General features: G+C 42.2%; 1 protein-coding gene across 1 annotated transcript in view; it reads left to right on the top strand.

Annotated features, from left to right (window-relative positions):
* The first annotated feature begins 8589 nt into the window (after window positions 1–8589).
* Window positions 8590–10916, top strand: part of LOC126424707 (uncharacterized) — a 54101-nt gene continuing 51774 nt past the window's right edge. Inside the window, exon 1 of the mRNA XM_050087430.1 lies at window positions 8590–8593. Coding sequence (XP_049943387.1) covers window positions 8590–8593 — 4 coding nt within the window. The remainder of the gene's footprint in view (window positions 8594–10916) is intronic.

Below are 10916 nucleotides of genomic sequence, written 5' to 3'. Positions count from 1 at the left end.
TTGATGGTGAGACCATTTGCAGAAAACCATTCAATGATACTTTTGAGATTTTTTTTTTTACCATCTGTTGCCGTATTTATCTTTTTAAATTTGTGTTTATTTTTAATAGAACTGACAATTCTGCCTCATGATATAAGAGATTATAATTGTATCAAACAATGGAAAACTCTTACACAACCCCACCTCCCAATCCCTTACCTCGTGGTCCATACCCCTGTAATAGACCTAGATGCAAGACCTGTCCCATACATCCTCCCATCACCACTTACTCCAGTCCGTTCACTAGCATCACCTATCCCATCATAGGCAGCGCTACCTGTGAAACCAGGCATGAGTTCTACAATTTAAGCTGTAACCACTGTGCCGCATTCTATGTGGGCATGACAACCAACAAGCATGAATGGCCACCAACAGACTGTGGCCAAGAAACAGCTGGATCACCCAGTTGCTGAGTATTTTAATGACTGCTTACAATGTGTTACATCTGGATCATTCCAAGCAACACCGGCTGTTCTAAACTGTGCATGTGGGAACTCTCCTTGTAATATATCCCATGTTCCTGTAACCTCCCCTCATCCTCTGTCTTTGTTATTCATTGTCCTACACCCCCCTACTGCCTGCCCTGTTCACACATCAGCACCACACAGCCCCATACTCCACCGACACACCCACAGTCTTTATTCTCTCTTGAGTGAGTGAGTGTTGTTCGACAGTCTTTTTGTTGTGCCTATCTATGACACAATGTATCTGTCTGCAGTTAATGGTGTCACGGTCACATTTTCACTTCCCAAGTACGGGGTCCCGGGTTTGATTCCCGGTGGGGTCAGGGATTTTCACCTGCCTCGAGATGACTGGGTGTTTGTGTTGTCCTCATCGTTTCATCATCATTCATGAAAGTGGCGAGATTGGACAGAGTAAAGGTTGGGAATTTGTACCTGTGTTGATAACCGTGCAGTTGAGCGCACCACAATCCGAAACATCATCATCATCAACAACGTATCTGCTTCACCAATCTTTCATTTTCCTAATATTGCAACTATAGAATACTAATCTTTGGAGGTATAAACAGTGATATAAAGCTAAAGATGTCAAAGCAGCTTCACCCATTGGATACGTTAAGATCACATAATATATATTGTGGCTTAGTGGCGTACATACTTGCCTGGTAAGCAGGAGACCCAGGTTCAATTCCTAGCCTTGGTTCATATCTTCACTCACCGTTTCAGTCTTCATACATGAAATCATATCTGTACGAGATCAGTAAAGTCTCTGAAAACTGTTGCCATTTCATTAGAAGAGTACTGCTTGCAACCCCTACTCCAAATCCATAAGTATGTGTCTGCCAACAACATTCTTAGTGCTGTGCTTGGACCTTTCCTTTTCATAAAAAATATACGAATTCCTAAGGGACCAAACTTCTGAGGTCGTTGGTCCCTAGACTTACACACTACTTGAACTAACTTATGCTAAGAACAAGACACACACCCATGCCTGAGAGAGGACTCAAACCACCGGTAGGAGGGGCCACACAGTACATGATATGGCACCTCAAATAATACAGCCACTCCACACAGCTTTCCTTTTCATGATTTACATAAATGATTTATATGCAAATGACACCACCTTTGATGCAGTTGATAGGGACTCGGACAGAAAAGTGCACAATAAATCAGAATTTCCATTACATGGTTCTGAGTAAATTAATTTACAGATTAACCACTCTCAATATTCTTTTCAGCCTTTGTAACAATGACAGCTGAACTACCTCACTTAAGCTCCTTGGCATTCATTGGCACTAACTATGTACACACAATGTTAGCCCAAGTCACATATTTGCTAAGTAAACTTATAACTTGTGTGGCTGACAAGCTATTGCTGAACACTTATGCCTTTTTGCACAGCCACCTCATTTATGCAGTGCTGTTAAGAGGCGAAAATAATATTTATTTGGCAGAAAAATGCCATGTCGTGCATTGCTGAGTAAAAAACTATGCATCATGTATGGGAAACTTACAAATGAGCTCAAAATACTGGCACATTCCTCTCTTTTCTCAGCTGCTTGGTGCGTACCAAGGAAAGCCAAGATAGCCATGAATTGTGAAAGATCATGCGTAAGTATGACCCATGTCAAAGGTAGATGATTTACATCCCAGTCACAAGAAATAAAAAACCTAAAATAATTACACATACACAGGTACACAATTATTTAATATGTCACAAACTTCAGCACACAACGTGTCCTATGTGACAGAATTTAAAATACGTTATATAAATGATCTAATCCACTAAAATTGCCGATGATGTGAACAGTATATCATTTGAGGTATTCTTAAAATGTTTATTATGTCATACTTTTCTGTGCTGTATTTTCATACTGCATTTCTACTGAATGATTAACATGTTTAAAGCATATTTCATTTATATCTGTTAAAATGATTGTCTCAGCATGTGTACTGCCACACACATATTGTTCCTCCTTTTTTCATTCTGCATAATGTATTTATATTAACTGATTGTTACATATGTCTAGTATAATCCATTTATATTCCTGTAACATATTCAAAATGTGACTGATTAAGCCCCTACACAATGTGTGTAAAATAATATCAGGTGCTTGTAAAATGCTTAAAGACGGATCAATCAATCAAATACCAAGTTATGCAGTGGTTGGATTATTCCACTATAAGCTATTTCTGGATTTATCATGAGATTGTACAGCCGTCCCCTGGAGAAATATAGGTGCTATTCGTCGCTCTTGTGGGGATTAACGTTTCGAACAAAAATCTAAAAATCCGTACAACAGTAGGTCCGTTCGAGAAACGATTAGATCACGGATTTATGTTCTGCCACGAGATTCTCCCAGTTCTAGTCGACCCTGACTAGCTGTAGCCTATTCCACTGAGATCCAGTGGATAATCAGGAGTTCAGAACCATTTGGACGCTAACAGGAATTTCTGCTGACGATTCCAAAGGCAACGGCCACATAGCTAATATGTACTTTACGGTGAGGCAGCTCTCCTTGAGTGTTTATTTATTTCGTGTTCCATAGATCCCTATGGCAACATATCCCTGGATATACAATTAGTCAAGGTTTTTACAGATTATTGTTTTGTGCACAGATACATTGATCTTATCACTAGATTAAAGAAACTGTGAAGTTTAGCATATACCCTTACATATTCGTTAAGATACAGGATACCTGAAAGAATATGCAGTTATACATACATTTGGGTATTGTTCTTAAGTCATACAGGGACCATATACAGACATACATAAATTGGAGTATGATTAATCAATTGTAGAGGTCACACAGTAAGGTTTAAGCACAAAGAAGAGACTATGCATTTTTGCCAAGAAATTCATCAATACTGTAACAAGATTCATCTAAAAGGAACTGCTTCAGATTTTCTTTAAACTTTGGCATGTTTTGAACCAGTTCTTTAATGTGCGGTGGGAGGGAATTAAAAATCTTGGTGCCACTATATAAAACCCCCTTCTGGACCATGCTTTTCGTTTTTAGCTCATATTGGATATCCAGTTTCCTTCGGGTGTTATAACTGTGGTATGAGGTATTGATTTTGAATAAATTGCTATTTTTTGAAACAAAGCACATCAGAGAAAAAATATATTGGGCAGGTGTTGTAAGGATTTGTAGAGCTCTAATCAGATCCCTGCACGAGTCCCTAGGATGTACTCCACACACAATTCTTATTGCTTGCTTCTGTGCATAAGAAGCATCAAACGAAGACAAACGTGGTTGCCGTGGATGGGAGCTGTCGAGTGAGTTAAAATATATTCACTTAGCATGTTTTATTTGTTGTAATCACTTATTTTAATCCTCTGATTTGATTATTAGCAAAGCAAGCATAAATCACTTGCAGAACGTTGCAGTTAATTTGAAAAAGTTGTGCTTCTACAAATCTGATTTTTCCCGTGGTTAAGTATATACACTCCTGGAAATGGAAAAAAGAACACACTGACACCAGTGTGTCAGACCCACCATACTTGCTCCGGACACTGCGAGAGGGCTGTACAAGCAATGATCACACGCACGGCACAGCGGACACACCAGGAACCGCGGTGTTGGCCGTCGAATGGCGCTAGCTGCGCAGCATTTGTGCACCGCCGCCGTCAGTGTCAGCCAGTTTGCTGTGGCATACAGAGCTCCATCGCAGTCTTTAACACTGGTAGCATGCCGCGACAGCGTGGACGTGAACCGTATGTGCAGTTGACGGACTTTGAGCGAGGGCCTAGAGTGGGCATGCGGGAGGCCGGGTGGACGTACCGCCGAATTGCTCAACACGTGGGGCGTGAGGTCTCCACAGTACATCGATGTTGTCGCCAGTGGTCGGCGGAAGGTGCACGTGCCCGTCGACCTGGGACTGGACCGCAGCGACGCACGGATGCACGCCAAGACCGTAGGATCCTACGCGGTGCCGTAGGGGACCGCACCACCACTTCCCAGCAAATTAGGGACACTGTTGCTCCTGGGGTATCGGCGAGGACCATTCGCAACCGTCTCCATGAAGCTGGGCTACGGTCCTGCACACCGTTAGGCCGTCTTCCGCTCACGCCCCAACATCGTGCAGCCCGCCTCCAGTGGTGTCGCGACAGGCGTGAATGGAGGGACGAATGGAGATGTGTCGTCTTCAGCGATGAGAGTCTCTTCTGCCTTGGTGCCAATGATGGTCGTATGCGTGTTTGGCGCCGTGCAGGTGAGCGCCCCAATCAGGACTGCATGCGACCGAGGCACACAGGGCCACCACCCGGCATCATGGTGCGGGGAGCGATCTCCTACACTGGCCGTACACCACTGGTGATCGTCGAGGGGACACTGAATAGTGCACGGTACATCCAAACCGTCATCGAACCCATCGTTCTACCATTCCTAGACCGGCAAGGGAACTTGCTGTTCCAACAGGACAATGCACGTCCGCATGTATCCTGTGCCACCCAACGTGCTCTAGAAGGTGTAAGTCAACTACCCTGGCCAGCAAGATCTCCGGATCTGTCCCCCATTGAGCATGTTTGGGACTGGATGAAGCGTCGTCTCACGCGGTCTGCACGTCCAGCACGAACGCTGGTCCAACTGAGGCGCCAGGTGGAAATGGCATGGCAAGCCGTTCCACAGAACTACATCCAGCATCTCTACCATCGTCTCCATGGGAGAATAGCAGCCTGCATTGCTGCGAAAGGTGGATATACACTGTACTAGTGCCGACATTGTGCATGCTCTGTTGCCTGTGTCTATGTGCCTGTGGTTCTGTCAGTGTGATCATGTGATGTATCTGACCCCAGGAATGTGTCAATAAAGTTTCCCCTTCCTGGGACAATGAATTCACGGTGTTCTTATTTCAATTTCCAGGAGTGTATTTAACTGAAATAGCCTATTCTTTTCCGTGGAGCATGTCAATTTATTTAAAACAAAACGTTTCATTTCACATTGTTGCCTAGTTTCAACTGTTCATTCAGCCTCTAGTCTCCATTTTCGTATCATCGCACTTACAGTATTAACAGTTCATATACAATACTTGATAAAGAATGATTCACGAGAGAATACTCTAGGAAAACTGGGAATCCGAAAATCACAATGAAAAGCATAACACCAAATAGGGTTACCTCATTATGAATCTGGCCATAGCCTACGGATGCATTTTGTAACTATGATTACTGATAAGTTTTTTTTTTTTTTTTTTTTTGTAGTGTGGTTTACAAAATTAGATATTAATGATGTATGACATGTGATGTTTCTACGATCTGTTACTGCTTTATGCACGAACACTGATACACTTTTACTTGAAAATGGCTGCGCAGTAGAAATTGGTCAGTAATGCGGAATGAAACACTGCCTTCACAAGAAATATTTCGACATGTACGTGTTACCTTCTCTAGGCTTCACGTTACTTCTTAACTACAGTCGTTTGCACCTTAAAATTATAGAATTCCATTCTTTGGTAAATTATGGATTGACAGCATATAGTGTTTTATTGTCATAATCATTATCTTAGAAAACAACCACGAGAGCAATGACCGGTACTTGGCACTGCCTATACACTAAGAACATCTAAGCCTGTCTGGAAATAACAGCAATTAACGGAATACTCCTAATAAAGAAAAAAAATGAATCTCTATATTCACACAACAGAAACTTTTACTTTTATATAAAAAAGAGAACTTTCTAACAAGGAATTCAAATGTACAACTTGTCAACATAAATGAAACACATTTTGTTTTCCTTTTTTACTGAGAATCGTACAGTCTGTTTGCTTCATAACTATCTGTTAAAACATATCTTTATTCTCATACACGATCAAAGAGAAACGAAATCAGCAAGGGCAAAACTAGGCAGTCTCGCAAATTGGATGTGAGAGAATGTTTTTTGTATGCAAGCTACACGATCTGCAACCATCTCAATGTTTTTCTTTGCTACCGGTGTATGGAGAGTGAATATACACAAAATCATTATCTATCGTGACATCCGCTATACCTTAATGCACCTATTACGTACATCAAGATGTAAATACCATTTCGAAAATTGATTGCGAGAGTCAAAAGAAAGGTAATATTACAGGTAAATTGTGCTTTTTTAAATATTGTTTCGACCTGTTGAAACTGAGCTCCACTTGTACAACTTTGTAACTACACTCCTGGAAATGGAAAAAAGAACACATTGACACCGGTGTGTCAGACCCACCATACTTGCTCCGGACACTGCGAGAGGGCTGTACAAGCAATGATCACACGCACGGCACAGCGGACACACCAGGAACCGCGGTGTTGGCCGTCGAATGGCGCTAGCTGCGCAGCATTTGTGCACCGCCGCCGTCAGTGTCAGCCAGTTTGCCGTGGCATACGGAGCTCCATCACAGTCTTTAACACTGGTAGCATGCCGCGACAGCGTGGACGTGAACCGTATGTGCAGTTGACGGACTTTGAGTGAGGGCGTATAGTGGGCATGCGGGAGGCCGTGTGGACGTACCGCCGAATTGCTCAACACGTGGGGCATGAGGTCTCCACAGTACATCGATGTTGTCGCCAGGGGTGGTGGAAGGTGCACGTGCCCGTCGACCTGGGACCGGACCGCAGCGACGCACGGATGCATGCCAAGACCGTAGGATCCTACGCAGTGCCGTAGGGGACCGCACCGCCACTTCCCAGCAAATTAGGGACACTGTTGCTCCTGGGGTATCGGCGAGGACCATTCGCAACCGTCTCCATGAAGCTGGGCTACGGTCCCGCACACCGTTAGGCCGTCTTCCGCTCACGCCCCAACATCGTGCAGCCCGCCTCCAGTGGTGTCACGACAGGCGTGAATGGAGGGATGAATGGAGACGTGTCGTCTTCAGCGATGAGAGCCGCTTCTGCCTTGGTGCCAATGATGGTCGTATGTGTGTTTGGCGCCGTGCAGATGAGCGCCACAATCAGGACTGCATACGACCGAGGCACACAGGGCCAACACCCAGCATCATGGTGTGGGGAGCGATCTCCTACACTGGCCGTACACCACTGGTGATCGTCGAGGGGACATTGAATAGTGCACGGTACATCCAAACCGTCATCGAACCCATCGTTCTACCATTTCTAGACTGGCAAGGGAACTTGCTGTTCCAACAGGACAATGCACGTCCGCATGTATCCCGTGCCACCCAACGTGCTCTAGAAGGTGTAAGTCAACTACCCTGGCCAGCAAGATCTCCGGATCTGTCCCCCATTGAGCATGTTTGGGACTGGATGAAGTGTCGTCTCACGCGCCCTGCACGTCCAGCACGAACGCTGGTCCAACTGAGGCGCCAGGTGGAAATGGCATGGCAAGCCGTTCCACAGGACTACATCCAGCATCTCTACGATCGTCTCCATGGGAGAATAGCGGCCTGCATTGCTGCGAAAGGTGGATATACACTGTACTAGTGCCGACATTGTGCATGCTCTGTTGCCTGTGTCTATGTGCCTGTGGTTCTGTCAGTGTGATCATGTGATGTATCTGACCCCAGGAATGTGTCAATAAAGTTTCCCCTTCCTGGGACAATGAATTCACGGTGTTCTTATTTCAATTTCCAGGAGTGTATTTTATGTCTATTATATGCGTACAAGGATGGGATTTGTGCCTCTCAAATTAATCGACAGAACTAGACTGAAGGTAATATGTTCATAAAACGATGTGGAATTTTCAGTGCAACTAAGCATGTCATTTTATTACCATGCTTAGCTGGACTTATAATACGTTATACGTAAAATATGGCAATGTTGCTTCGAAAGACAAGAAAGGTGTCAGGACGATCACGGCAAGGCGCATGCGCGGTGAGACCATTTGCAAACAGTCATGATATATCACAACACCTTTAATGAAACGAACCGAAGAACGCCAGCAATAATGATTTCATTTAGGTCATTTCGAAAATTTTTCAGTAATTTCCGACTGCGCTTGACGGTTGAAAGTTGTGCGCTGCAGATGCCAGTGGTAAAGTTGGCGGCATTGAAGCAAAGATGAGTCACTGATTTCCGCCAAGGCGAAGCGCGCAGTTCTAGTTAGACGTCAGTCTTGGTGTAGCAGTCGTCAGTGTTATTTGTCTGTGTAGTAACGGAAGCATAATGGGTAAGTCACATAAACTGCAGATTGGTTTAGGGATAGAGGACGAGATGCTAGCCTAGTTAAGTAATGCAATGGAACGCGTCGTGTTTCATTTCGCATGAATCTACTTATGCAGCAATTTGTTCATGGTGTCGGGGTTTCTAAGTAATTCTTCGTAGCAAACTTATCATTCGTCTGTTACCATCTGTTTAAATTACGTTAGCCTTACCTGACATAGAAAATAGGGCTTAAATCATCAGTATGGTATCATTCGATGTTGGTTTAAGATATCTTGCGTTATATACTAAATACCATATGAGACATCGGTTTTTTATCAGTCTGAACAGTGTAATCATGTGCACGATTCTATTCATGTGCCATTCTGGAAGCTTCCGCCGTTGTCCACAGAAAGTATCCATAAACTGTGGCTAAGTTACTGTGCGTATATGGTGACAGAATGTCTACCATATTTTTCCCTCTTCACACATGTACACCCTCCAGAAGCTGGCGACGTATCTTTCACTTAATTTTAATGATACTGTTTGCATGCTTAGGTGTACAATGTGAGATGTGCACATAAACTACATGATAGTTACGAACCATAGTTTACCTCCATATGCTGCTGCGTAGTCTTTGAACATGAACATGACTACAAAATTCAGCAGAAAATCATACAGATAATGTGCTGCAGCTTGCATCAGTATTAATAGATTTGCGTTATTTTCCAGTAATTACTGAAGAGACTACGTCATAGTCACGTGCATAGTTTGTATGTAAGAGTATAGTTTTTAATACTTAGAAATTATTGTTCACGTTAAGGATATAGGCTCAAGGCTCCAGTTCTGGTCACTAAACCCCTTATGGGTACTTCGATGCAGTTAGGCCTAGTGAATCTTAAGCTTCTTTTGAATATCAATTTTACAATAGCTTATTACAAAAACGTGAAGTGCTATTCAATTAGACATGGAAGCACTTCTTTCTTTGTTTCTATTTGGTGTCATAATTTTGTGAAAAGGCCTGTGTGCAGTTTTATGGTTTCTTCTTAAGCAACATACATTTGGTTTTTCATATTCTACGCATTTAACTAAGACATAAGAAACTTGATCTTTTGGGATATAATGGTTAAGTATTATATTTTCATTTCTTAAAATTCAATATGGTAGTGCTCAAAGTCAGCAGATCCATGGTCTTGTTTCCCTGTTACGGCCATGCTTGTAGCCATAAGTGCATACATTCTGTTTTGGCAACTTTTAAAAATTTGTAGAAAGTATCGGTAATACAGATTCTAACTACTAGTTTTAACTAGGCTTATTTAAAATAGTTTTCATATTGTTATACCAAGATAAACATAATTCTTGCCTGAGCATCTCTTATTTATCCTTGAAGCATAGTAAAATTAAAAATAAGTTACGAAAATATAGCACTTTTTAGCTAAATGTTTGAGTCAACCAAAGAATAAGAGATACAAGTATTTACGCAGCAAAGTTGTGCTGGAGGTTGTTCCTGACAAAATGACTGCTACTCCAAGCGTTTTATAGTACTCAAAGAACATAAAGAATTAAAAATTCGTGCGTAGAACATACTGTGCACAGTGGCCCACATTCTGTCTTCAGGGGTGGTGTGATGATGAACTTGATTCAGTGCCGCACTGTAAGGAAAATCTCTAGTGAATGTATGCAAAAATGTATTGAAGAAGCAGATTTTTCTCAGCCAGTAATTAGAATACTTCCTAATTGTTCCATTGAATTGCTGTAAGTTTTATCTACTTTATGCACATTTTTCTTGTGTGCATGTATAAAGAACAAATTACTTCCTAGCAAATTCATAATGTAGTTATGAAAGCCACAGTTTTTAATATGCAGAGGCCAAAAGTGAGGAAAAGACTTTGTGTCTAGAATTTGTTTCCAAAACTAGGGAAATACGTTTTCTTTTCTTTTTTGCTTTCATTATTGAACTTAGATTTGTTCCTACACAGTTGTAATGTACAGACTTTGAAACAGATGATTTTCCAGTAATGTGTAAACTTTTCCTTACAGTAATCATCTAGCTTCTTGTATTTTCCTTAACATGGCATAAGTGGTGCCTCAACCTTATTGTATGTGACAAAAACAGTATCATTTTGTCAAGTCACTTCGGTCAGTATTGGCAAAATTCGTGTATGGAATATAATGGATGCTGTTTCAGACTTTCGCAGTTTGCTTTGTAAATAAACCTGGTGGTAGGCATTGACTGTTAAAGGAAGTGTGTTGAAATTTTTACTGCAACCATTGGAGTGCTGTCTTGTTACAGACTGGGTATTTCAGTGTTCATTTTGTGTCCTTATATATATTTATTGCCTGATGCTGAA

Source organism: Schistocerca serialis, chromosome 10 (genome assembly GCF_023864345.2).
Source record: "Schistocerca serialis cubense isolate TAMUIC-IGC-003099 chromosome 10, iqSchSeri2.2, whole genome shotgun sequence".
Classification (NCBI taxonomy): Eukaryota; Metazoa; Arthropoda; class Insecta; order Orthoptera; family Acrididae; genus Schistocerca; species Schistocerca serialis.
This window is presented reverse-complemented; position numbering and strand designations above follow the sequence as displayed.